This window comes from Euleptes europaea, chromosome 19, assembly GCF_029931775.1.
Source record: "Euleptes europaea isolate rEulEur1 chromosome 19, rEulEur1.hap1, whole genome shotgun sequence".
NCBI classification, from domain to species: Eukaryota; Metazoa; Chordata; class Lepidosauria; order Squamata; family Sphaerodactylidae; genus Euleptes; species Euleptes europaea.
The window spans coordinates 13,337,462-13,365,429 of record NC_079330.1 but is presented as its reverse complement, the minus strand read 5'-3'; the positions used below and the strand labels follow the sequence as shown (position 1 = coordinate 13,365,429).

At 48.7% G+C, this 27,968-nt stretch overlaps 1 protein-coding gene across 1 annotated transcript in view; it reads left to right on the top strand.

Moving 5' to 3' along the window:
* The window catches only part of NPHP4 (nephrocystin 4), a 101,107-nt gene that overhangs the window by 52,136 nt on the left and 21,003 nt on the right, over positions 1-27,968 (top strand). Inside the window, exons 11-18 of the mRNA XM_056865143.1 lie at positions 1,773-1,831; positions 4,623-4,739; positions 6,338-6,486; positions 7,701-7,892; positions 11,020-11,210; positions 14,392-14,552; positions 17,139-17,319; positions 22,458-22,586. Coding sequence (XP_056721121.1) covers positions 1,773-1,831; positions 4,623-4,739; positions 6,338-6,486; positions 7,701-7,892; positions 11,020-11,210; positions 14,392-14,552; positions 17,139-17,319; positions 22,458-22,586 — 1,179 coding nt within the window. The remainder of the gene's footprint in view (positions 1-1,772; positions 1,832-4,622; positions 4,740-6,337; positions 6,487-7,700; positions 7,893-11,019; positions 11,211-14,391; positions 14,553-17,138; positions 17,320-22,457; positions 22,587-27,968) is intronic.

The window sequence follows — 27,968 nt, the reverse complement described above, 5'->3', positions numbered from 1 at the left end:
CTTCTCCAGATTAGCATCCGCCGCTCATGTGGAGGAGTGGGGAATGAAACCTCCTTCTTCAGATTAGAGTCCGCTGCTTTTAACTACTATAGACATATACCTTTCTGCCATGTAGATACTTCTCTGCAGGGGCACATCGTCCTTGTCCTCTCCTGCCTGCATCAGCTGAGTGCCGCACCCGGGGATTTGGTATCTTTTGAAGTGTCTCTGCTGAGTCTTTCCGTTCCTAATTTGCCGAGGACCTCTTTTTTTAAAAAAAAAACACCATTGGTCTCCTGCTCTCTCCTTAATTGCCAGCAGAATGTGTGCATCTGCCTAGCAGCAGTGTCATGTTGATTGGGACTATTCAGGAACAGCTCGACAGAAGCCAGTTCAACTGCACTTTTGGGTGGCTGATGGGGGTCACAATTACCGGGCACGCTATTTGAGGCCGCCCTCGTTGTTGCCGCTGAAATATCGCCTTTGTGGAAATGCGGAGCTTTGTTAGATTGTCTGGCCGAGGGCCCTGTTCGTCAAAGGGCTGGAGAGAGGAGGTGGGAGCTCGGGGGACGCTGGGATGCTGACCTCTCTTTGTGGCTCACTCGAGTTCTGAATGCCGTATCCATCATTGGAAAAGAAGCTCGATAGTCCAGTTGATAACATTGTTCCAAAGCAGGCCAGGTTCAGAGTATGGACCCGGGCCTTGGGAGGAAGTGTTCCAGCTCTACTTGGATGTCATGTGTAGCTGCCTTATACCAAATCAGACCATTGGTCCATCAAGGTCAGTATTGTCTACTCAGCCTGGCAGCAGCTGTCCAACATCTCAGGCAAATGTTGTTCACATCAGAGGAAGAAGTGTTGGTTTTTATATGCTGACTTTCTCTACCTTTTTAAGGAGAATCAAACCAGCTTACAATCACTTTCTCTTCCTCTCCCCGCGACAGACAACCTGTGAGATAAGTGGGGCTGAGAGAGCTCTTAATAGAACTGTAACTAGCCCAAGGTCACCCAGCTGTGGAGGAGTGGGGAAACCAACCTGGTCCTCCAGATTAGAGTCCACTGTTCTTAACCCCTACACCACCCTGGCTCTCTACGTGATCCTTATAACTTGGGCTGCCAGGGATTGAACTTGGGACCTTCTGCATGCCAAGCAGATGCTCTGCCACTGAGCCACTCGGTAGTGGTTCCACCAGCTAACTGACAGCATTTTCCTAGAATTGTGGCCTTTGACTTGTCTGGAGCTGGGATCCATTGAATGCAAGCATGTGGCAGTCATGTGACATCCATGCCATATGGCAGGAAGAGGTGAAGCCAGAGTTATGACCTCATTGCTATCAAGGCCAGGACCGTGGATAGCAGGCCCAAAGAGCTGGAAATAGGAGTTGCCAGCTCACCATCAAGTGGTGTACCCTAGCAAGGAGCAAGCCAAGGGTCAGCAGCATATAAAGGAATCCTCTCCACTCCTTGTGCATAGAACCTTGTTCGATTCCCCACTCCTCCACATGAAGCCTGCTGGGTGACCTTGGGCCAGTCACAGTTCTCTCAGAACTCTCAGCCCACGCGGAGCAGGCAATGATAAACCACCTCTGAACATCTCTTCCCTTGAAAACCCAACAGGGGTCGCCAGAAATCAGCCATGACTTGACGGCGCTTTCCACTGCAGCTGCAGTTTTGCTAGGAGAAGGCTTCTGTACAGGTCTTTCAGAGAGCTGACGATGACGTTCGATTGGCAGACTCGACAGCTACGCCTCGTGCTAACAACGCTTGCATTTCTTTTCCCTCTGCTCTCTTAGGGTCTCCGCCTTCTCCTCGGCTGTTAGCATCCGCTCAAGATTATTCCCAAGGGCCTGGGGTAAGTGCCTGAGGATGCGTCTGGGATTCCTGTCAGTGGCTCATTGCGAGAAACCAGGCGGCAGGGCGTAGTCAAATTGAATGTTACATTCCCAAACTTCTGCAAGCTGAGGCATCCGTTGTTTCTGAATAAAAATCGGAGGCACGCTTTGCTGTACCCCCACCCCACAAAAGCTTGACTTTAGCATAAGAATGAGCTACTCTCAGTCGAGATGGTCTCTATGGTCACGTATGCATGGGAGTTTTATCTGAGGTTCGTTGCTGGTTGGACCCACACTCTGTTGGGAATCTCTGCACTAGCAGTCTCCAAGCTAAAATCAAGTCCCGCCCCTTTAAACGCTGCTTTGTAATTGGCTTACTTTTAGTGCTTACTGTGAGAGAAAATCCCACCCCCCAAACCCAATTGCCACATTAAAAAGCATTTTAAGAACAACAACAACAACAAAACAGAGTAATGTCAAAGGAAGGAGTGGGGAGAAATCCAAGCCTCGGTTTAAAAAAGCCTTTCTTCTGCTGAGAAAGAGCAGCGAGGAAATAGGAAGCATTTGAATCCCCGCCTCTTTACACGCTGCTTTGTAATTGGCTGTGAGTGAAACCAAGCTTGCGTGTCCCGCACTTTGTCTTCTGCATCGGGATTTCCCCCGGGCTTTGCTCAGGGAAGATGGAAGAGTCGGGTTAACAGAGGAATGAAAAGACCCAGATATTGTGAGGTCTGGGGGCAAGGTAATCTCTAATGGATGGAAAACTCATGCATAACTCCAAGGAACAACCGATTCAGACTGGGAGCGAACGTGAATGAAAGTACCCATGCATAAATGACCTATGTCTGCAGGGGTATTTTGGATATGCTTCCTGTAACAGCATGGGAACGATCCATTCATACCCGATGCAGGGAAGCAGCAAAATTACCTCTCACTAGCACAAGCTGATTGCAAGAAAGAAGGCCAGAACAGTGACTCCTGCAGAGATGCAGTGATCACCTTCCTCTATGGTTAATTCTCCTTACTCTCTGCTTTTGGGGATGATTAAATGATCCCATCATACCCAACACACAGAAATGGAAAAATGATCTGCCCTCACACAGAGTTTAATTGGAAGGGGCAAAGGCAGACCACTGCATCATGCAGAGAAGCAGCAGGAAGCAGGAGGCCACCTCTGTGGTTAGGATCTTGAGGCTCACTGAGAGTGTTAATATTTTTTAAAAATATATATTTTGTTTCTCCCAGCACATTGAGGGGGGGCACAATTGGCTTAATGTTTTGTTCTGGTTTTTTGAAATTTCGTTTTTAAGCATGGACTCCCAATCCTTGTCATGCTTCACGGAGGGCAGCACTTAGTAAATGAAGGAGCTTGGGCTCCTGCAGAGAACTGGCAGGAGAGAAATAAAGAAGCTTAGTGGGTAAGCTTGCTTGGAAAAGCTACTGTGATTAGTATATACAGCAGAGACAGAGAAGAGGGGTGGCCTTAGACCCTCCAGGACCTCCCTTTTACTCTCTCCGGGACCTCCCCTTTAATCTGATATCACAATCATCCTGGTATCATAGGAAGAAGAAGATGTTTATATGCTCACTTTCGCTACCACTTAAGAATCAAACTGGCTTACAATCACCTTGCCTTCCCCTCCCCACAACAGACACCCTATGAGGTAGGTGGGGCTGAGAGAGCTCTAAGAGAGCTGTGACTAGCCCAAGGTCACCCAGCTGGTTTCATGTGGAGGAGTGGGGAGACCAACTTGGCTCTCCAGATTAGCGTCTGCCGCTCATGTGGAGGAGTGGGGAATCAAACCTGGTTCTCCATATTAGTGTCCACCGCTAGTGTGAAGGAGTGGGGAATCGAACCCAATTCTCCAGTTTAGCGTCCACCACTCACGTGGAGGAGTGGGGAATCAAACCCAGTTCTCCAATTTAGTGTCCACTGCTCATGTGGAGGAGTGGGGAATTGAACCTGCTTCTCTAGATCAGAGTCCGCAGCTCCAAACCACCGCTCTTAACAACTACACCATGCTGGCTCTCTCTAGTGGATGCTAATATAGGAGAACAAAAGCCAGGCTTTGTGCCAGCCGCTTCCATTCTCCTTTCTTGGCCTTCATGCTTACACAGAAACATTCTCCTTCTTCACTCAGTGGCTTACAGGGGCATTTTTTGGTTGATTGAATAATGTTTTTATAGGAATACTCCTTAAAAAACAAAATTATGTATTAATATTAATGCGTCTCCTCCACATTATGCCTTTGGGAGGGTCTGGAGCTCCTTCTCTCCTTCTTTGGAGTTTTTCAAGCAGAGGCTAGATGGCCATCTGTCAGCAAGGCCGATTCTGTGAACATAGGCAGATCTTGAGAGGGAGGGCAGGAAGGGCTGCATCAGTGCTTGGCTCGCGTGGCCATTTCTTACATTCGCAGGGAAATGCTGATAGCCACTTTGGGGTCAGGAAACAATTTTCCTCCAGGCCAGATTGGGCAGGGATCCTGGAGGGTCCCCCCCCCCGTCTTCTGGGCATGGGGTAGGGGTCACTGGGTGTGTGGGGGGGGGGGGCAAGGTAGTTGTGGATTTCCTGCATCGTGCAGGGGGTTGGACTAGATGACCCTGGAGGTCCCTTCCAACTCTATGATTCTATGAAGCTCCGAGTTGCGACCTTCTCAGTACCTGACACGGGAGCGAGCATCTCACAGTGCCTAATCTGGAGGATGGAGTGGACAGCCCTCCACGAGAACTCCCCGCCTCTCCTCCCTCCATCGCCACAGCCGAAAGAGCAGAGAGGATGTTTTCCTCCTAACGATAATCCTTTCATTGCAGCTGTCCATCTCCCAGCTCTCGGTGTCTCCAGAGAACCGGGCCTCCAAACCTCCGCTGCCGCCCTCTAACAGATCTGTGCTGTCCTGTTCCTCGGAGGTTCAGGAACGAGCACACGAGGTAAAAGGAACGGAAGGGGCTCGTGCACTCGAGGGCTTGCACGGGGGCTCTTGGGCATCTTGGCATACCAGGGAAGCAGGTCTCCTAATTGTCTACTGAGGAAGAACGGATTCCCCCCTGCCCGTTCTTTTATCGTTCTGGAATGTATTGGCTAATTTTGCCATGTTCTAGTCTTCCTTATTTCTTGAATTATCTGTCCCAGGTGACTGTTAGGTCTTGGGTAAGGGAAAGACGGAGATATGGTGCTCGAGTTCCACTTTCCTATGGAATGTTACAGCAAATGGCTGCGGTAGCAGCAAAATAGGCTAACCACAGACACAGTGTGATTGGGTGTGTGTGTCATAGGAGCAGCAATGAGAATCAGCCCCCCCCCAAGGAGGGAGAGTAACCCTATCTAGTTTTGCACCAGGCTGTCCCCCTGGTATATTGCTAGAATGGATAAAAATAGCTGGCTTACTTTATTCAAAATACAAAGCTCTTTGCCTCCCTACCGATACCTATTTAGGATTAGGACCTTAGAGTCGTGTTTACACTCACAATCAGGACTGTGTGTCTTTTAAACTTAAAAAAAATGATGCCAAAGTGGCCAGAGCAGTGAAACTCGGCGATGTTTCAGGCAAATGTGCCTCTACTTGGCTTTTGTTAAAACTTGCTTTTTAAAAAAAAAAGAAGAAAAGGAAGCTGAAATTCTCAGGGATGCGAATTTCTCCACCTAGGGCCACACTGAACATTTCTCCTGGGCTTGTGTGGGAAATAAGCAAGGCAATCACTGTTGCTACAGGATGTGGAATGGTATAATGTAGCCTGATCTTGTCAGATCTCGGAAGCTAAGCAGGGTCGGTACTTGGAAGGGAGACCTCCAAGGAAGATTTTGCAGAGGAAGGCAATGGCAAACCACCTCTGCTTAATAACTTGCCTAGAAAAACCTGCCAGGAGTCGCTCTAAGTCACCTGTGACTTGATGGCACTTGACACATACACACACAGATGTGTACTGCTGAGCCTGGAAAACATTAGGGGAGCACCAGCATGGGAATGGTGACCTAATTCGGAAGGCTGCTAGTCTATCCTGGGAGCAGGCAGGAAGAACGAATGAAGAGGCTGCCCTCCGGGTCAGGAGCCCCAGAATCAGGAGTGGAGGAAGGAAGAAGAAGAGTTGGTTTTTATATGTCGACTTTCTCTACCACTTAAGGAAGAATCAAACCGGCTTACAATCTCCTTCCCTTCCCCCTCCCCACAACAGACACCCTGTGGGGTAGGTGGGACTGAGAGAGCTCGAAGAGAGCTGTGACTAGTCCAAAGTCACCGAGCAGTCTTCATGTGTAGGAGTGGGGAAACAAATCCGGTTCACCAGATTAGCCTCTGCCGCTCATGTGGAAGAGTGGGGAATCAAACCCAGTTCTCCAGATCGGAGTCCGCCACTCCAAACCACCGCTCTTAACCCCTACCCCAAGCTGGAAGTGGATGGGTCAGCATTCTCAGTAGTCCAAGTATTTCTGGCTGGTCCTCTGAAGTTTGTCCATGCACCCAGCCGTGGGTGTCTCTGCCTGCTTCCCGCTTGAAAGGGCATTATTGAGATTGTTTTTCATTCTCTAACAGGACAGCCCACAGGGAGGCATCAGCCATTTGGAGTACGACCTCAGCTATAGTGCACCGGTTCAGGAATCCTCGTCCAATGACCAGCTCCAGGAGTTGCCATTCACACCAATCCACATGCCCATTATGGCTCTTGGGGCACACTCAGGAAGGTGAGATTGGGAAAGGTGAGGTTGGGGAGGCGGACGATACGATCTTGCTTAGCTGGGCCTGGGCTCAGTGACAGAAGGTCCCAGGTTCAATCCCTGGCTTCTCCAATTAAAAGGATCAGGTCGTAAGTGATATGAAAGACCTCTACCTGAGACTACGGAGAGTTGCTGCCGATCTGAGTAGACAACACGAACCTTGATAGACCAACGTTCTGATTCAGGATAAGCAGCTTCAATAGTACTGTCACATAGGCCAGTATTGTTATCCCCATGTTACAGATGTGGCAGTTGAGGGAGGGAGGGAGAGAGAGTGGCTTGCCTAAAGCTACCTCCTGAATTTGTGGCACAGCTGAGATTCGAACTAGGGAGTTTTTTGGCTCACAGCTCATTCTGCTAGCTACTAGGGTTGTGTGCACCTCCCCCCCCCCCCAGTTTTTTCAGGTTTGGGTTTACTAAACCCGGAAATTTTCAAAAAGCCGAAAAAGCTGAATATAAGGGATTCAACTTTTTCGAATAATTGAAAATTTTCAGGTTTAGTAAACCCTAACCCTAAAAATTCACACAGAGCTGAACGCTGGGGCCGGGCTCTATGGAGTTAATTATCAGTTCTGTGCTACCTGCCCTCTTCGGATTTGGGAGAGGGTGGGCAGCGGGGATCTGAATCAGCCAGCAGATAAGTAAGGGGGGAGGGAAGAGGGGAGGGAGGGGGGAAATGGCAATGGGGCCAAAGCGGCCCCAAATAATGCTAGAAAAAAATGGCATTATTTAGGATCAGCTTTTTCAGCTCCCTTTTATAGCTGCCATTTTTTTAGCTGTAACTCTCCCCCGCAAAATACTGAAAAGGTATTTTTTTTGGGGGGGGGGGTGATTCGGCTTTAGTTGAATGCACCCCCCTACTAGCTACTATGCTACACCATCACCTTACAGCAGCAGTTCCTAAACTGTGTTCCACGGAGAAACATCTCTTAGTGTTCCATGAATAGACTGGAAAGAAAAATACTACTGTCATTCGGTTTAGTATAAAGGTGCCAGGTGAAAATTAGTGCTCCGTGATGGATTTCTCGCCTGAAAAGTGCTCCATGACTCAAAAAGTTTGGGAACTGCTGCCTTACAGCATTTGATTAGGTGATTCTCCCAGATATGTTCTGGGAAACGGGAGTTCAGGGTCTCTGGTGGCACGTGGTCTCCCCTGAAGTCAAAAGGCCACTGTCTTTCAGCTCTAGCACCGCCCTCACACGGGCTTCTCTTGCCCGCCTGCGGGCATCGGGATGTCCTGAGATCCTGGATTGCAACAAGGAGCCTGCCCAAGTCGTGGATCCTGCAGAGCCCGTGAACGTCGACCCGCAGCGAGAAGAAGCGGACCTCTTGCAGAGCAACGAAATCGTCTTTCAGTTTCTCGCTTTCACCAGGTAAAAAGTGGGGTAGAGAAAATTGGGGTCTACAAACCGACTTTTCTTCTTCTAATATATCCTTAAGAAGAGAGAGAAATCATAGAGTTGGAAGGGACCACCGGGGTCATCTAGTCCAACCTCCTGCACAATGCAGGAAATTCACAACTACCCCCTCACACCCTCAGTGACCCCTACTCCATGCCCAGAAGATGGCCAAGATGCCCTCCCTCTCATCATCTGCTTAAGGTCATAGAATCAGCATTGCTGACAAATGGCCATCTAACCTCTTCTTGAAAACCTCCAGGGAAGGAGCGCTTACCACAGGGCTGGGGAACCTTTTTTCTGCCAAGGGCCATTTGGATATTTATAACATCATTCGCGGGCCATACAAAATTATCAACTTAAAAATTAGCTGACCAAGCCCCAAGCAGGCAGCTGCCCCAGATGACCTCCTCGCGTGGGCAAGCAGGCAGGTATCCAACCAGTGGCGCACTCGGCCACCTGGTGGCACAGGATGGTCTGTTGCACCAGCCGGGCATAGCCGTCCAGCCGCATGCTGGAGTTGCTCCTGCTCCGCATTGTCTGGGCCGGATTCTATAGCCGGCTCCTGCTACCTCTGCCTCCAGGGATGAAATGAGGACACAGTGGCTAAGAACTCTCCCCCCCATTCATTCTGGCCCTGCCTCCTTTAACCCCACCATTGTTGCCACTCCCACCCCCAGCCCTCCTGTAGTACAGAGGGAATACGTTTCTCCATGGGCTGGGTGGGAAAGGGTTAACACAGTTTCTTGGGCGGTTCTAGCAGCTACATAGCTAACAACTCTTCTGCAAGGGGGAAAAAGGTTCCTTTTCTCAGCAAAACAAACTCACATCTGCCTTGAATAGAAGCTATTCCTGTCCACGGGAGGGGGCGGATCACCAGTCTTAGATCCTTCTGAGCAAGAGATCTGCCAGGACCCACTAAGGGTCAAACCAAATGATTTCGCGGGCCTTAAACGGCCCCCGGGCCTGATGTTCCCCACCCCTGGCTTACCACCTCCCAAGAAAGCCTGTTCCACTGAGGAACCGCTCTAACTGTTAGAAAATTCTTCCTAATGTCTAGACGGAAACTCATTTGATTTAATTTCAATCCATTGGTTTTGGTCCGACCTTCTGGGGCAACAGAAAACAACTCGGCACCCTCCTCTATATGACAGCCCTTCAAGTACTTGAAAATGGTTATCATATCCCCTCTCAGTCTTCTCCCCTTTAGGCTAAACATACCCAGTTTCTTCAACCTTTCCTCATAGAACATGGTCTCCAGACCCCTCACCATCTTTGTTGCCCTCCTCTGGACATGTTCCAGCTTGTCTACATCCTTCTTAAATTGCGGTGCCCAAAACTGAACACATTACTCTAGGTGAGGTCTAACCAGAGCAGAGTAAAGCAATCCTTGTTTACTACCTTCCTGACACCCAACCATCCTGTGCCGAAGGCTGCCGTGCTCAGAAGCCTTTCCTGAGAGAGCCGGCGGGAATGTCGCTGCGGCTCGTCTGACACTGTTTACGCAACTGCCATGGAAACAAAGCCACCTGGAGTAGTCTGTAGGGATAACAGCCATCCCCTCAGAGAGCTTGTCAAATGATTCCCCCCCCCCTCGGCATTACAGATTGTCGTGTCGAAATTGATTCCTCCTCCCCCATTATTACCCCCTAACGTACGGCCTGGGAAGCTTCCTCTGGAACAACTAAGCTCTTGCAATGCCATTATTTGTATAGGAAGAAATATCCCCACTAGTGCCAGAATGTTCTCTGCTGTTGGTCCACAGTTGCAAGAATTACAAGCTTGCTGGGGGTGGGGGGAGTGTTAACAATATCGAAAAAGATGCTAAGGAATTTCAAATTGGATTGTTCCGAAGAAAAGGAATTTCGCCTTCTGGCTGCCGAGAGAATGCAGCTTCCTTGCTGTATAATTGCAAGCAAAGTCACACCCTTCTGAGGCCTGTGCTCGAACTGTTATTTCCCTATATTTATATCCTGGCCCGTCTGGAAAACTTAGGGTACGTTAAAAATACACAGAACAGCAACAAGAGACGGTGGTTTCTGCAGAGCGACTTGTCATTTCCCCACCGTTTCCAGACTTAACCCAGAGCCCCAAGGAATGGAGCTTGAGTATCCCTGATCCGAAAATTTGAAATGATCCCAAATCTGAAACATTGGAGCACCGACTTGATGCCGCCTGACCTCATGTGACAGGTCGCAGTCAAAACGCAGGATCACAACAGTTTATTCAGCGTCCCCAAGGGGAAAAAGCCTCCTTCAGCTGCGATACATCTTTTCCGTGCTTATTCTCTGGTCTTTGGGGGGTGGCTGAGATAGTGGCACCTTGGCCATCTTCTGGGCGTGGAGTAGAGGTCACTGGGGGTGTGGGGGTAAGGTAGTTTGGAACTTCCTGCATTGTGCAGGGGGTTGGACTAGATGACCCTGGTGGTCCCGTCCAACTCTACGATTCTATGACCTTTGTTTTCTGATGGTTCATAGAATCATAGAGTTGGAAGGGACACCAGGGTCATCTAGTCCAACGTTCGATGCACACAAACTTTGTTTCATGTGCAAAATTGTTAATGATATTGTATAAACTTACCTTCAGGATATGTGTATAAGGTATATGTAAAACATAAATGAATTTCGTGTTTAGAATTGGCTCCCATCCCCAAGATACCTCAATTAGTGTATGCAAATATTCCAAAATCTGAAATGATCCGAATTCCGAAACACTTCTGGTTCCACGCATTTAGGATAAGGGATACTCAACCTGTATCAAAAACAGGCGAGTTTTACAAGGCTTTTGGAAAGGGCCCCAGCCTGAGACTTCGGTGAGTCTGTGTTGGGAGAAGATTCCGCTGGCACAACATGCAGAGACGGAGCAGGATTACCCTTCCTCGGCCCAAGCTGATTGGAAGGAAGCCAGGCCAGAGCAGGAACTCATGCAGAGAGACAGCGGGCAGCCTTTTCTATGGGCAGGTCCTTTGGGCTCTGAAGGAGGCTTTTGTTGGTTTAACTGTTTCATTTCTCCATTTGGGAGTTTCAGGTTTATGATGCGGGACGCAGGATTTCGATCCAGGCACTTTAATTGTGTTCTATTTCTCTGGTTGTTGTTCAACAAGGGCCACTCAGGACGGCACCACTTCAGCGATGTGGTCAAAAACCATCTATTTCACCTTCCAGTTTTACCGCTTCCCTCCAGTCACAACACCACGGCTGCAGCTGGTCAAGGCAGATGGCTTTGGGACTGTTCCTTCAGGCGCTTCGTCTCACATCTTGGTGCAAATGAACCAAGATGGGACCCCGAACCTTGGTAAGGCCTAAGGGTGGCAGGAGTTCACACTCTTAGGGGATGGGCAGCTTCTTCCCCCTCTCTAAGTCACAACCTAGTTCGTACACCTCATCCCTGATTCCCTGGACCAACCCCTATGCTCCTCCTTTCCTACCCCCCCTTCCTGTCCTGCTTGTGTCTTAAATATAAGCAGCACAGAATCGTTTTGCCCGCCTTTCTCCTCTCTGACCTCAGGGCAGCACAGCCAATCACGGCCACAACCGATTTGATCTGAACATCTGCCAGGTAGACCTGAACTTAGCTGTCGTAATCGTTCCCAGTGCCAAATGTAGCGCTTAAAAGGCTGGTTCAGTACCCGCTGCGGATCATACTCTTGCATGTGATAGAAGCTATTGCCAGTCAGCAAAATCCTTCCTTCTGCCGTTAGCCCGACAGAGGTGGAAGGTGAAGGGTGATCTGAGAGAGAGTTTAACTCTGGTTATTAATAGCTCGACAGCATGTCTGTCAAGTGGCACTCAAAGATGAGAAAATCGGCAGTGGAGCCCCCTGCACTATCAAGTTACCATTCTCGTAGAAGGCGCTGCAGTCCAGAGGTCTTCCCTTAGATCACACGTTCCGGTGTAATTTGCAGCTTCTCCCCTGCCTCTAAAAATCGGTGAAGTGATTGAGCTGGGGAATTGGGTCATAGGTTTGCACACCATGTTTCACAGAGACATCTCTAAGTGCTCCAAAGAAATGTCCCATGGCTATCTTTCCCTGATTTGGATGCAGGGGATGAGCTGGTGTTCAAACATCAGAATTGTGTGTTTTGCACCCAAGATTTCATTCTGGTATCTCAGTCATCAAGAGAGATGTCATGTTACATACATGGTGTGCCGTCAAGTCGCAGCTGACTTATGGCAACCCTGTAGGATTTTCAAGGCAAGAGACTAGCAGAGGTGGTTGGCCATTGCCTGCCTCTGCATAGCAACCCTGGCATTCATTCCTTGGTGGTCTCCCATCCAAGTACTAGCCAGGGCCAACCCTGCTTAGCTTCTGAGATCTAACGAGATTGGGATGGGAGACCTCCAAGGGATACCAGGGTCACCATACAGAGGAAGGCAATGGGCAATGGCATACCACCTCTGTTAGTTTCTTGCCTTGAAAACCCCATAAGGGGTTGCAATAAGTTGGCTGCGACTTGATGGCACTTTACACACACACACACACACACACATACACACACACACACACACACACGTTGCCGATGGACGGCCCAGGCTATCCTGATCTTGTGTCTTGTGAGTCAGATACCATGTGAAAAGAGACATAGAGTGTCTTGTGAGTCTCCAGGTGCAGTCAGGTTGTACAATCCAGACATGTACTGGGAGAGCCAGCGTGGTACAGTGGTTAAGAGCCACGGACTCTAATTTGGAGAATCGGGTTGGATTCCCCATTCTCCACATGAGCAGTGGGCTCTAATCTGGAGAACCGGGTTTGATTACCCACTCTTCCACATGAGTGGTAGAGTATAATTTGGAGAACCAGGTTTGATTCCCCATTTGCCACATGAGCAGCAGACTCTAATCTGGAGAACCGGGTTGGATTCCTCATTCTCTCCATGAGCACCTGACCCTAATCTGGTCAACCGGGTTGGTTTCCCTACTCCTTCACATTAAACCTGCTGGGACCTTGGGCCAGTCACAGCTCTCTCGGAACTCTCTGAGCCCCACCTACCTCACAGGGTTGTTGTAGGAAGGGGAAGGGAAGGTGATTGTAAGCCGCTTTGAGTCTCAGGGCGGAAACGAAGCAGGGTATAAAAACCAATTATTCTTCTTCCTCTTCCTTTTCCTCTTCCACTTCCTCCTTATTGGCTATTTGTGGGAGTCAGGACAGAGCGTCAGGTCCCAATAACCATCAGAGCTGTAATTTGAAATCTAGATTGCTGACTCTGGTATTCACTAGGCTTTTTTTGTTTTCAAGCCCCACATATCTGAGCAGCCACTCTGTAGTCATCCAAACTGGTTTTTTGTCTCCCTCTGCAATAGTGCTTTGGTTTAATTTTGTTTAGTTAAAATCTGGTCCCGGGAGAGGCAAAGCCTTGTCCTGTCTCCTACTGAGCATCTTCAGTTCATAAAGTCTCCTCTCTCCCATGAGGAACAGCTAATGGGAATTAAAAGGAAAAGGGGGGGGGGAGACACTGATCAAAATAATCCCGCACCGAGAGAGGATGTTCCCTGAGCGACTTTAAAAGTTACTTAGCCAGATCTTTCATAATGGCCTCGATCGTACGGTTTATTACAGTGCAGTTGCTTTTTTTAAAAAAAAGCTGTTGAGGGCTGATGCTTACGCTGGAAACGAAGTGTTCGTTCCATCCCCCCCCCCCCCGTTCTTGATCTGTATCTATTGGCAGTCACAACCCAAGCTTTGTCTCTAATTCCACCCCCCCACAGTAGCCAAATGAAGCTGCCTTCTACTGCATCAGACCCTTGGTCCATCAAAATCAGTATTGTCTACTCAGACCGGCAGCGGCTCTCCAGGGTCTCAGGCAGAGGTCTTTCACATCACCTACTTGCCCAGTCCCTTTAACTGGAGATGCCGGGGATTGAACCTGGGACCTTCTGCATGCCAAGCAGATGCTCTACCACTGAGCCACAGTCCCTCCCCAGCAACTCTAGAATTCTTTGGTGGTCTCCCATCCAAATACTTATGTAACTTTGCTCCGTCCCCTTAGCTAAAGCAACCTCACGTGCTAGTCGATTTCTGTTTCCAGGGTGGCCACTGCCTCCTTTCTCGCCATACGTTCATCCCTGAAGCTGCCTTACGCTCACTCAGACCCTGGGTCCATCAAGGTCAGTATTGCAAATGCTGACTTTGATGGGACAAGGGTCTGATTCAGTATAAGGCAGCTTCATATGCTCATGTATTCAAGCCACTAAATCAGCTCAGCATTTATTTAGGGGAGGGGCTGTGGCTCAGTTTGTAGAGCATCAGCTTGGCATGCAGAAGGTCCCAGGTTCAATCCCCGGCATCTCCAGTTAAAGGGACTAGGCAAGTAGGTGATGTGAAAGACCTCTGCCTGAGACCCTGGAGAACCACTGCCTGTCAGAGCAGACAGTACTGACTTCAATGGACCAAGGGTCTGATTCAGTATAAGGCAGCTTCATGTGTTCAGGACAAGGGCCTGTCCTTTGCTTAAGGACTGTATCTGTTTCCTCTGCAGGTTCCCCAGGTTTGAAGGTGAAATACATGGTGGACCCTAGTTCTCTCAAGCCAGGAGAGCAACGGTGGTTTATTCGTTACGTTGCGGAGCATTCCCTGCAGATAGATGCCTGGGATGGAGATTCCTTGCTTCTTGTTGGATCGGCCGCCGTGAAGCTGAAGGTGGGGACCCAGTTCCTAAACGTGTGTGTGTAAAGTGCCGTGAAGTCACATCCGACTTACGGCGACTCTGTAGGGGTTTCAAGGCAAGAGATGAACAGAAGCGGTTTGCCACATTTACTGTTGCCTTCCAATGCATAGCAACCCTGGTATTCCTTGGTGGTCTCCCATCCAAGTACTAACCAGGGCCGACCCTGCTTAGCTTCTGAGATCTGATCAGGCTATCATGGGCTATCCTGGTCATGGCCAGTTCCAGTGAGAAATAACTCTTGGAAAGGAGGAGCCCCAGGTCCAGTTATTGAGCTGATTAAAATAAGAAGATCCAGAGATGACCTTCTGAGAGCCAGCGTGGTACAGACGTTAAGAGCGGCGGACTCTAATCTGGGGAAACCGGGTTCGATTCGGCAGTTCTCCACATGAAGCCTGCTGGGTGACCTTGGTCACAGTTCTTGCTGAACTCTCTCAGCCCCACCTACCTCACAAGGTGTCTGCTGTGAGGAGGGGAAGGGAAGGTGATCGTAAGTCGCTTTGAGACTCTTTATCCATGCACTTAAATCTCATGGCATTCACTTTCTATGGATTATCTTGCCACTTTAGGTGGGTACTGTGCAAAATTAAAACTATAGCCTCTGCTTACAAACTTCCAGGGAATGAGTGCTTACCACCTCCCGAGGAAGCCTTTTCCACTGAGGAACCGCTCTGTTAGAAAATTCTTCCTAATGTCTAGACGGAAATTCTTTTGATTTAATTTCAACTTGTTGATTCTGGTCCGACCTTCTGGGGCAACAGAAAACAACTCGGCACCATTCTCTATATGACAGCTCTTCAAGTACTTGAAGATAGTTCTTTTTTTTTAAATTTCAGGCTCTTTTGACCAAAAGTCTTAAGCACAAATACATAACTTAATATAAGTTAAAATACTGTGGTATACAAATTTAAAATAAACAACAAGAGTAACTTGGGATGTTGAAGATGGTTATCATATCACCTCTCAATCTTCTCTTCAGGCTAAACTTACCCAGCTCCTTCAACCTTTCCTCATAGGACTGGGTCTCCAGACCCCTCCCCATCTTTGTTGCCCTCCTCTGGACATGTTCCAGCTTGTCTACATCCTTCTTAAATTGCAGTGCCCAAAACTGAACACAATATGCTAGGTGAGGTCTAACCAGAGCAGAGTAAAGCTATACCGTCACTTTGCATGATCTGGACACTATACTTCTGTTGATACAGTGCCTTACCACCCTGTGGAGGAGAACGAGCCATCAAGCTTTTCCCTGTCTTGTAAAGTCAACGTATGCACCGACAGTAGCTAGTTCTGTTGCTGAAGTGAGAGGTGTCACGGCCAGGCCTGTGCTTCTCATGTTGAACTCCCAAGTTCCATCCCTGGCATCTCTCGTTAAAAGGGTGGCAGGGCTGGGAAAGGATCTCTGCCGGAGGCTTTGGCGCACCGCCGTCCATCAAAGGAGACGGTTCTGGGTTGGATGGACCCCCTGGCCCAACGCGGCGCCTTCCTGTGTTAATTAGGTGCAGGTTATATGCAGATTAACTACAGCCCCGCAGCCGATAATCCTCTTTGAAAGGATGTCCACTGCAGATAACTTTTCTAATGTATTACGCAGGGGCTCCTGCTGGATAATTGAGCCTCCTGGCCCAGAATCAAGGCTGGAATTATAAGTATGGTTTTATCCGTGACGACTGTATGCTTTGCAGCCAATGCGTGGCTTCCCTGGAAGCAGCTGCCTGCTTCCCCACCTCTTCCACGGTCACATTCAGCGACACAAAACAGGTGAGGTGGCATCGTTACATTGTAAGCAACCTCTCCAACATGCACAAGCTTCATCAGCACCATGTTTTTTCAGCCAGGGAAGGCTCACAAATGTGGCAACACACTCTCTGGACATCATTAAATGCTACATGGAGAGGAAGGAGCTGGAGATGTGGGATTGCCGCTTTCAGCGATACAGTTCCAATCTAAGTACTTCTAAGGATATCTTCCCCCCAAGAGTGGAAGAGGGCAGGCCTCTTCTCGAGCCTATATTCTCCTGCACAGGAAGAAGAATCACAGAATCATAGAGTTAGAAGGGACCACCAGGGTCATCTAGTCCAACCCCCTGCACAACGCAGGAAATTCCAAACTATCTAACCCCCCCACCTCCACCCAGTGACCCCTACTCCATGCCCAGAAGATGGCCAAGGTGCCCTCCCTCTCATGATCTGCCTAAGGTCACAGAATCAGCAGAGTTGTTTTTATACCCCACTTTTCTCTAAGAAGTCTCAAAGGGGCTTACAACCGCCTTCCCTTCCTCTCCCCACACCTTGTGAGGTAGGTGGGGCTGAGAGAGTTCTGAGAGGACTGCGACTGGCCCCAGGTCTCCCAGCAGGCTCCATGTGGAGGAGCGGGGAAACAAACCCAGCTCACCAGATTAGAGTCTGCCGCTCGTGTGGAGGAGCAGGGAATCAAATCCGGCTGTCTAGATTAGAGTCCACTGCTCTTAACCACCACACCACGCTGGCTCTCAGGACAATGTCACCACCCTGAATTAGCCACCGTGGAGATGTTTTCCCCTCAAGCTTCTCCTTGTTCCACAGCACTTGCTCCGCCAGGGCCGGACGGCGGTTCAAGTCCACCATGACCTGGAGGTCGTCACTATGGAATACAAGCAGGATGCGCCAGTGATGAGCGGGGAGCTTCTCAGGCCTGGGTGTGTGAAGCCTATCGGAATCCACGCTGTCATGAAAGGCAGGCTCCATCTGAGCCTGGCTAACGTCGGTAAGAGCCCTGTTTGTTCAGGCCTTTTCCTTGGTTTTCCCGAAGAACCCTTGACTCTTGAGCGTCCTGGGAAGAGGCGAGTGGCTCCCACAATAGACGCTTGTCTCGATTCAGCCCGGACCAATTTTGATCAAGCCTGCAGGCTGGTTGCCAAAATATCGCCTTGCGGTTGGGGGCATCGGTTGCTTTGCCCAGAGTTAGGGCGCTTTCACACATGCCATAAGAACATAAGGAAGGCCATGCTGGATCAGACCAAGGCCCATGGAGTCCAGCAGTCTGTTCACACAGTGGCCAACCGGGTGCCTCTAGGAATCCCACAAACAAGACGACTGCAGCAGCATTCTCCTGCCTGTGTTCCACAGCACCCAATATAATAGGCATGCTCCTCTGATCCTGGAGAGAATAGGTATGCATCATGACAAGCATCCATTTTGACTAGTAGCCATGAATAGCCCTCTCCTCCATGAACATGTCCACTCCCCTCTTAAAGCCTTCCAAGTTGGCAGCCATCACCACATCCTGGGGCAGGGAGTCCCACAATTTAACTGACTTTCAATCGACTCTCAATGCACTTTGCAGCTGGATTTTACTGTGTGCATTATTCAGGATGTGTGAAAGCGCCCTTAGAGTCCTGGGTGGATGCTCTTAGAATCTAGCATGGGCCCTGGCCTAGCTGGTTTTTGTCATGAGCTCTGGGTCAGCTCTGGGACTCATTCCAGCTGGACCTGTCCAGGGAAGACCTTCTTGGTACCCTCCCCGAGTCAGGGTGTGCACCATCCCGTCTGAGCACATGGTTTAGCACTGGGTACTTCTCTTCGGCAGCTGTGTGCCTCGCCCAGCGGAGCAACGATTGGACCGTTGAGAGAGCATTTTCGATTCCTCGGGAGGGGAAATTTCCTCACTGCATTAGAAGAGTGCATTATCCCCCCCTGTTCCCCGACAACGGTAATAGAACCGCTTTGTTGCCGCTCGATCGAGATACACAGGTCATTAATTCTGCTTAGTCTCGTTTACCAACAAGACGAGACGAGGCGGCTTTGAAGGAGACAATATGGAAATGGAGACACACAATTAGGTGCCAGGAAAACAGTAACGCAAGGGGCGTGCAAGGGATGGGGGGTGGAAGGGAGCCGTGCAAAACCGTACCTAGAGCGATGAAGAATTCAGACTTCTACGAGGCCGAGCATGGCCGGCTTCATAGCAGGAGCTTTAATTCACCTGCCTGTAAAAAGGCAGAGAGACTCCAGCTTTTTTGCTCTCTCTTTTTTATATAAATAAATCTTATCTTCAGAAGAAAGATTAGCTTCCATTCTAACATATCATAAATTGACATTTCATACTTTGCCTGCAAGAGAACGATAAGCTCTTTTGCAGAGCGGAGGGGTGAAAGGGGGGTGGGAGGGAAACAGGGCTGAGATTATCAATCCTGACTCGATTCAGAGACTAGACTAGGCAGGAAAAATGGTCTGCCGGCGAGGAGCTGAAGGAAAGGACTGCGGGCGGCTATTGGGTACACGGCGCCTCTCCCCGCTTTGATTTGGCAGCTCAATGTTCTTTGATACTCAAAATGTTGTTGGCTGCATTTTTTTAAGGGGGGGGATTCTTATGAAGATGTCTGCCGCTCGGACTGCCGAGCGGCAGCGTCTCCTGAGTGGAAACCAAGTTGACGGGCTTGATCAAGCGCACGACAGGCCAGCCTCAGCTGGGCTCCTTCGCAAATTCTGGATCAGCCGCCTTCCTTTTTTGTCCCAGGAATCAAACGGGACCGTGATGGAAGTCCGCTCTCCGTCCCGGCCCTCGTCTGCATCTCTCTCGTTATCTTAATTCAGATTTCGTTTCTTGATCGCTCTTTGCTAGTTCTTTGCCACCACCAAAATAATTTCACTTCTTTCTCCCGCCTCGCTGACGTGCAGACCCAGCTCGATGGAGGCAGCTCCCCCTGCTGTTCTTCCTTATTGCATATTAGCCTTTTCTCATGCTTTCCAGGCTCCTTGGTGTGGCAGCGGGCTGAGGGACAGGTTACAGGGATTTGATCGCCATCTTTCCAGTCCCAAGGCCCTTCTTTTAACTCTCGTTCTAGTTTGGGAAGTTCGATTCTTTGCTCCACGGAGTTCACGATTGCTGTCAGTTACCGCCATCCTGTTTCTTGCTCCTTCTTCCTTTCTCGTCTTTCAGGCCCGACGTCCCCTTCTTCTGCCCTGCCCTCTTCTCTTCCTCCTGTTCCTCTTGGTGATTCAAGATCCATTCTGAATTCTTTTTTGTTTGGGTGCCCTCAAGTCACAGCTGATTTATGGCAACCCCGTAGGGTTTTCAGTAGGGTTGCCAGGGCCCTCTTCGCCACTGGTGGGAGTTTTTTTGGGCGGAGCCTGAGGAGGGCGGGGTTTGGGGAGGGGAGGGACTTCAATGCCATACAGTCCAATTACCAAAGCGGCCATTTTCTCCAGGTGAACGGATCTCCGTCTGCTGGAGATCAGTTGTAATAGCAGGAGATCTCCAGCTAGTACCTGGCAGTTGGCAACCCTAGTTTTCAAGGCAAGAGACGTTCAGAGGTGGTTTGCTATTGCCTGGTTCCGCATCATGACCCTGGTGTTCCTCGGCGGTTGACCATCCACATACTAACCAGGGCCGACCCTGCTTAGCTTCTGAGATCTGACAAGATCAGGCTAGCCTGGGGCTATCCAGGCCAGGGCTTTGAATCCTTCGGTTTAGCATTTCCTCTTTCATCTGGAATTCTTTTGCTCTAACCCCATCCTCTCTTGCTTCTGCTCATTCTTCCCTTTCTTTCTCACATATTTGAGCTTCCCATTTTTTCGTACTGATGTGTTTCTAAATCATGATCCTGTGCCATCTACTCTCTCCAATCACGTCAAAGTCTTGGGTTCTGTTTCTCTTCCTCCTCGACTTTCTGGATCAGCATCTTTCACCCCTGATCTCAGCCCTCCTTCTTCCTGAGAATTCTTCATCTCTTTTCTTACAGTCTCCTGATTTTGCTGTGGCAATCTTTTCCATTTGGTGTTCCTCTTGTTTTTAGACTCTTTTCATTTTCTTCATCCCCACCAACCTTGCTCATTTCCTTTCTTACAGTCTTTTCATTCCAAAAACCAACCACAATGTTTTCTGGCGCAAATATCCATCTGTGTGACTTGGTTCCTTGTAAATATTTGTTTTTATCCTATTCATCCACTTTTATTATCTGCAAAGCAATCTTAGTTTTTCCACTTTATTCCCTCTTATCACCTTTATTGGCTTTTTTTGGTAAAGTTAGTTCACTTTGTGGTCCTCCCTTCCCACCTGTTCCTCCTTGAATTTCTCATGAGTACTTTTTCCTAATATCGATAACATTTACCATCTGTTCTTTACTACCCTCCTTTTAGTTGTGATATTCTTGCTACGTGTCTTTCGATCTCAACAAATCTTTTCTCCCTTTTCCACTTGCATTACATTTCTTCAGTGCCATTGGGGTAGATTGCTGTCCTTCTCAGAGGCAAGTGGCAACTCTCCATCTTCTAACTTTGGTTATTTATGTCTGGGCATTATATACAGTACAAAGCTTTGAGTATAAGCACACAGAAGTCATTAGCTCAAAATAAATCGCATAAGTAATTTGGGGCATATTGATAAACTGATTTACAGAAGTGTCTCTTCTGCATCGGATCGGAGGCCATTTTTACCAGTGGAGATCGGGTGAGTAGCTATTTGCAAGCCTAGACCAGAAGCGGGTAAACAGAGAAGTTTCTTCATCAAACAGCAACCAGGAAGTTCTTGGGGAATGTGAAAGCATGCAAGGTTCCTTGAAGGGTGTTGACAAAGGAAAGAGAAATTTGCTCTCATTCATTTTCCTGAGAGAGGAATATATCAAGGCAAAAAAAGAAGAGAGCAACCTTTCTTTCTTTCAAGCTCCCTTGACAAAAAGGTCTTGAGCAGTAAAAGGAGAGCCTTTATTTTTTTAAGGAATTTTTTTTTTTAAAAAAAATATTTTTAAAATATTTTTTTTTTTAAAATCTATTCTTGGGTCTCTATCTGCCAGCAAAAAGGGGATGGTTTTATCTTTTATTACAGTGGCAGGTAATTTGATTAAGATAGGTGTAATCCATCGATTACGATAGAAATTATGTTGGGGACATTCCAACATCATATGGGATCACAAACCCACTCTCTTCAGATCACGTGGACAAAGCCTATCTGAATAAGGTGAGAAGAACGAAACCAAAGATCTGTTTGAAAAAGCTCCACCTTTCCAGGAAATCTGAAGCTTCGTTTTCAGCAGCTGAGAAGTGGAGGGAGCAACGAATTCTCCCATCTTTGTCGGGGGAGCTTGGCTTCCTTGCACCCTGCTAATCAAAGACCCTCTTATGCACACACACACACACAAAAAGCCTGAAGGTGTTTCCTTGGATAACTTTCTTTCTGCAAGGGGGTGTGGGTTTAGATTGGAAATGGAGGGGGGTGTCAAAAAAGAGTTTGGGCAGAGTTCTAAACTGGCAGATTGAGGCAGAGATCAAAGGAACCCGCAGCCTCTTAAAGGGAACGGATAAGCCCCGCTATTAGCGTCAAGGTGTTTATTTCTGAAAGTCAAAGGAGGCCGGCTGAGCCCCTCTGCAGTGTCGGAAAGGTACAAAAGAGGGTAAGGCGATTGCCATAAGGAGGGAAGAAAGTGACGCTCACCGGGGTACGGAGGTTTAGTGATATGGCGTTAGCCCTTGCGGTGCCTGTGCTGGGTTTTCCTGCTCCCTCTTCCTGAGACATCACATGCCAAAAAGACAAAGTCCTGGTCACCTTCTTTATTAACATTGCTCCAGGGAAGGTAAAATTTGTTTGTTGTGGCTTATTTGTTCTGTTTCTTCTTGTCGAAAAAATGAACTTGCCCGGAGCTCGGAGAGATCTGAGAAAAAGAAGGGCAGGGGAGGGAACCCGCTTTAAAAAAATTCATCCCAGGAGCATGTTTGCAGTCGGCTAAATATTAAGAGTTGAATTAGTTGCTTTAAAAGGGTCTGGATGCTTTTCAGATCTGGAGCCTTGGGAATGAGGGAAGGGCTCTGGGTCCATTTTCATCATCCAGAAATCGATTTTACGTTGACAGTCACACCATGGTGCGACTGACAGAGTGTCCACCCTGACTTGCTAGCTTCTTTTCGTAGGCCACCTGTCTGAGCAGAGGCTGAGGAAATCGAGCTCCTTGCCGCCTTCCCGTTCCCGGATCGTGGCCTCGCATGACGGAACTAGCGGCTTTCGAGGGGGCAGCTTGCTCTCTATCAACGCTCACAGCTGTAAGCCTCCCCCTTTTTCGGTATTTTTGCACTGTTCATTTAGCTGATGGAGTTTAGAGCGGGAGGTGGGCAGAAGCACAAATGGGGAAGTGGCAGGAGGAGCTGGAGAAACACCACCAAAGGTCCGCTCCGCCTCCCGCAGCCAATGAGCAATGCTGAAGAGGACCAAGCTGGCCAATGGACAGTCTACCCTGGTCTTGGTAGGCTGATTGGTAGACTGATCTGCCATGCTCCTCCCCTCTTCCTCTTCCTCTTGCTGAGCTTAACGTGGAAAGAATGCCCAAGAGCAGGGTAAAGACCACATTGTTCCCCAAGTCAACCAAAGCGTGGTGTTTTGACCCCCACAAAAAGGAATTTGATTATCCTCTAGCTTCCACATTCATAAACATTTCTGCATCAAAGAGGACATGCACATTTTGTTTTAATTCCACTTATATGCAGAACGACTAGGGTAAAGACCACATTGTTCCCCAAGTAAGTCAATCAAAGTGTGGTGTTTTGAGCCCCCCAAAAGTCATTTGATTATCCTTCAGCTTCCACGTTCATAAATATCTGTGCATCACAGAGGATGTGCACATTTTATTTTCATTCCACTTGTAGGCAGAATGACAACTAAGGTCCAAAGAAAGATTCTCCAAGTGCAATATTGATTCAAGATATAGCAGGCCAGGCGTTTCCATTTAGCCTTTGTGGCCAATAGCCATGGGTGGCTCTCTTTTCCGTAAACTTGTCTAATCCCTGTCTAAGCTACTGACCACTGCTACGTCTTGTGGCGGTGAGTTCCATAACTTAATTTTGCTCTGCACGAAGAAGTACTTTCTTTTGGCCGTCCTGACAGTGGGGTGACATGTTTGCCCCCAGATTGTTGGGTTGTTTTTGAACTATGAATCAACGTGTTTTGGATTGCAGCCCTGTATTTCATAATTAATTTTATTTTATTCATGATGGGAACACCCCCAAATCTCCAGGAATTTCCTAATTTGGAAGGGCAACCCCAAATGGCGCAGTAGGGGGCGCTGCCCAAAATGAAACCTGGAAAGGAGGGCAAAATTGACAGACACCCCCCCAATTGATTGAGCTATCATCCAGGTAGAAGAGCAGCAAGTCAATGGATCCTAAGCAAGTGAGCTTGTCTTAAGCAAGTCAGTGGCCTCCGGAGGGTGTAACTCTGCTTAGGACTGCACCAGAAGTCACGGTAACCTCCATGCGAAGTGAGTCAGGCAGGAAAGTGTGCGAAAGAGTCTCAAAGACAGCAGAGAAAGATGAAGAGGCCGTTGGAAGTTGGCAGTGAGCTCAGTCATTTTTTGGGAGAGTGGAGTTAACAGTGGAGTGCTGAGGGTGAGAAGCTTGGCTGTATGAAGTGGAGAGAGGAGGTGGGGGAGAGAAAGCCGAGATAACCACGGGGTTTAGCGGCTTCCTCTATAGGGTTGCCAACCTCCAGGTACTAGCTGGAGATCTCCTGCTATTACAACTGATTTCCAGCCGATAAAGATCAATTCACCTGGAGAAAATGGCCCCCTTAGCAATTGGACTCTATGGCATCGAAGCTCCTCCTCTCCTCAGGCTCCGCCCCCCAAAACCTCCCGCTGGTGGTGAAGAGGGACCTGGCAACCCTGTTCCTCTAGGAGTTTGGAGGCGCAGGCTGGAAAGGACTGGAATTAGAGAGGGAAGATGGATCAGGGGATGGGTTCTTGGAGAATGGAGGAAAACAGCAGCCTATCTGCACACAGGAGTGAAGGAGACCAAGGATTATGGGAGAAAATGGGATTATGGGAGGATAGCAAAATTATGGGATTATGGGAGAATAGCAAAAAGGGATAGAATTAAGAGTGGCAGGACAAAGGCGACAGGGTAAGCAAGCTGATCAAGGGGAACTAGAAAGCCTTATAGATAGGGCTGCCAATCTCCAGGAGATCTCCAGCTATTACAACTGATCTCCAGCCGATGGAGATCAGTTCACCTGGAGAAAATGGCCGCTTTGGCGATTGGACTCTATGGCCTTGAAGTCCCTCCCCTCTCTGAAACCCTGCCCTTCTCAGGCTCCGCCCCAATACCTTCTGCCGGTGGCAAATAGGGACCTGGCAACCCTATGTATGGAGTCCCACAGCAGGGCAAATGGATAGGGTTTCCAGCCTCCAGGTAGTAGCAGAACATCTCCTGCTATTACAACTGATCTCCAGCCAATAGAGATCGGTTCACCTGGAGAAAATGGCCACTTTGACAATTGGACTCTATGGCATTGAAGTCCCTCCCCTCCCCAAAACCTGCCCTCCTCAGGCTCTGCCTCAAAAACCTCCCGCTGGTGGCGAAGAGGGACCTGGCAACCCTACAAATGGAGCTCCCCCCCCCCCGGCTGTTTTGGCTTGGGGAAATGGCATGGGAAGGGAGGATGCAGCCTCTCCTCCCCGTGCGCTGTGTTCCCTGGCCAAATTGAGCCCTGGGGTGCTTCCAAACTTTGGTTCCTAGCCATACCATTTGGCTATGTAAACAGTGTCAGGTTGGGGAATGCATGCCAAATGTAACATCCAGCGTGGTGTGGTAGTTAAGAGCGGTGGACTGTTATCTGGTGAACCGTGTGTGATTCCCCACTCTTCCATGTGAGCGGCAGACTCTAATCTGGTGAACCGGGTTTGATTCCCCACTCCTCCACATGAAGCCTGCTGGGTGACCCTCGGCTAGTCACAGTTTTCTCTGAAGTCTCTCAGCCCCACCTCCCTCACAAGGTGCCTGTTGTGGGGAGAGGAGGGGAAGGAGATTGTAAGCTGCTCTGAGACTTTTAAAGGTAGAGAAAAGCAGGGTATAAAAACCAACTCATCCTCTTTGCTCATTTGGACCTTAGTTCAAGCCCCAGTGGACGCTGAGAGATCTGAACGCTCTCCTTCCCTTGAACCCCATTTTCATGCAGCGGGGCCTTCTTTCCCTATCCAGACGTTGCTCCGAGCCATTTTCTTTAATTGTCTAAGCCAATTTGCCATGACTGGGAACATATTCGGTGATGGAGGATCAAATTAAGGGCAGCTAACCTGCAAATGGCACTTATTTACCAATTTATTTTTTTAAAATAAAGAATAGCTCTGTCAGGCTAATAAGCGACCTGTCTGTAGAATCCAATATTGGAGGAAGATATTTTTTTTAAGGGGGAGGGGAGAATTTGAAGCACTGAGTATTTCAGAGAATTATAGCAGTCGCCACAGGACCAAACTTGCCAATCACCCGAGTAAGCGTCCCTTAAACCTAACCCGGAGAATTCCCACCACAATATTAGGGTTACCAACCTCCAGGTACTGTACAAATAACAGCAGAGAAGAAAAAATACCATGTACACATGCAAATTGGTGAGCATTGTTGAGAAAAGTAGAATTATACGAGTGCACGATATACGAAATATACAAAACACAATGCGTGTATAAAAAAACATTACATAGAGAATCCCAAAGTGTAAGGTCCAAGTATAGAAAAGTATATGGAGACCAAATCAGCTGGCAAGGTTGGTCTTCCTAGAAAGCCGTTGGCGTTAGTAACGTCATGCTATATGGCTTTCGTGCTTGGGCACTGTAGTTTCCTTGACCTGTATCAAGAGTGCAATACAGGGATCTGGTATTCTTCCTGTTTCGATATAAAAATCTTCCTCAGGACACAACATGGTCTGCTAGGTAGCTAGTTCACATGTTGGCATGAGAGAGTATACTGCTGTTATTTGTACACTACCTAACTTGGCAGCAGGCTAACTTGTTCTTTGCCAACCTCCAGGTACTAGCTGGAGCTGCTGTTACTACTGATCTCCAGTCGATAGAGATCCGTTCCCCTGGAGAAAATGGCTGCTTTGGCCATTGGACTCTATGGCCTTGAAGTCCCTCTCCTCCCAGAACCCCGCCCTCCTCAGGCTCTGCCCCCAAAACCTCCCACGGGTGATGAAGAGGGACCTGGCAACCCTACACAATATCCTGTTTAAAAATAATTCCCATACAAGAGTGTCTACGGTGGGGAGCGCCCGAAGCCCTGATCTGTCTTGCATTGTTTTCTGATTCTGTAATCCACCTTGAGCCGCAGTGAGAAAGGTGGACTACAAATGAAGTAAATGCATAAAACAAAAACATGGAGGGGGGTGCCCGGTTATTACCTTACGGGTGGCAAAAGTGGAGAGCCAGAGGCTATTTATTTATTTATTTAATCAGATTTGTAGTCCGCCCTCATCCCCAGCAAGCCAGGCTCAGGGCAGGTAACAACCACTACTGATCTCCAGCCAATAGAGACCAGTTCCCCTGGAGAAAATGGCCCCTTTGGCAATTGGACTCTATGGCCTTGACGTCCCTCTCCACCCCAAACCCCGCCCTCCTCAGGCTCCGCCCCAAAAACCTCCCCCGGGGTGGTGAAGAGGGACTAGGGAGGTTCCTGGGAGGGAGTATCTTGTCTGCATGGTGGACTGCCGTTGATGGGGATTCTGTATCTCTGTTAGGACTGTACCACTTCTCCCACTGCCTTTTTGCATGCCCGCTGCTCTTGCCCATTTCCCACGCCCTTCAGCAGAGCTCACACAAGAGAACATTCCGGTCGACAGCGCTCTGCCTTACTTAGCACGTGCCGAAAATGTGTCGGGCCAGCCCTGCCTTTCGGATCTCTTTGTTCTCTCTTCGTGCGTGATTTGATTTGTGCAAAATCGTTTCCTGCCCCAGAGAGAAGAAAAGAACCCTTCAAACGAGAGGGAAAATGGACCAAGTGTAGCGAACTGGTGTGGAAAAGAAAAAACAAGTCCCCAAATGAAATCAATCAGGTTAGAGAACGCAGCAAATTAATAACTTAATGCTCACCCAATTCAGCGGAATGGTGTGTAGCTAATTCATTAATGTGGTGTAGAAAACTAAACTCAGAGCCTTTTCGTTTGAGATCTAATGGAATTTGAAAGGGCAAAGGTAGCCGTGGCCTTAATTGTGTTTTTAAACATTTTTTATTGCCCAGAAGAAAAAGGCTAATTTTTTTTCCAAATTAAGGAAACAGGAAAGTCCATTCATTTGTTGCTAACGAAAATTAAACTGAAACAGGTAACAATGGGTTTTCCCCCCAGTGATTTCCAAGTGATACGCATGATAGATTACGTGCACTTTGCCCCTCCAGAGGTCCTGATGCATCTGACCTCCACAGGCTGCTCTGCATACCTCCTCTTCTCCTTTTGATGGCAGCTAAGATGCTTTGGAAGAGCCCCGTGGCGCAGAGTGGTCAGCTGCAGTACTGCAGCCCAAGCTCTGCTCACGACCTGAGTTCAATCCCAACGGAAAGTTGGTTTCAGGTAGCCGGCTCAAGGTGGACTCAGCCTTCCATCCTTCCGAGGTCGGTGAAATGAGTCCCCAGCTTGCTGGGGGTAAAGGGAAGATGACTGGGGAAGGC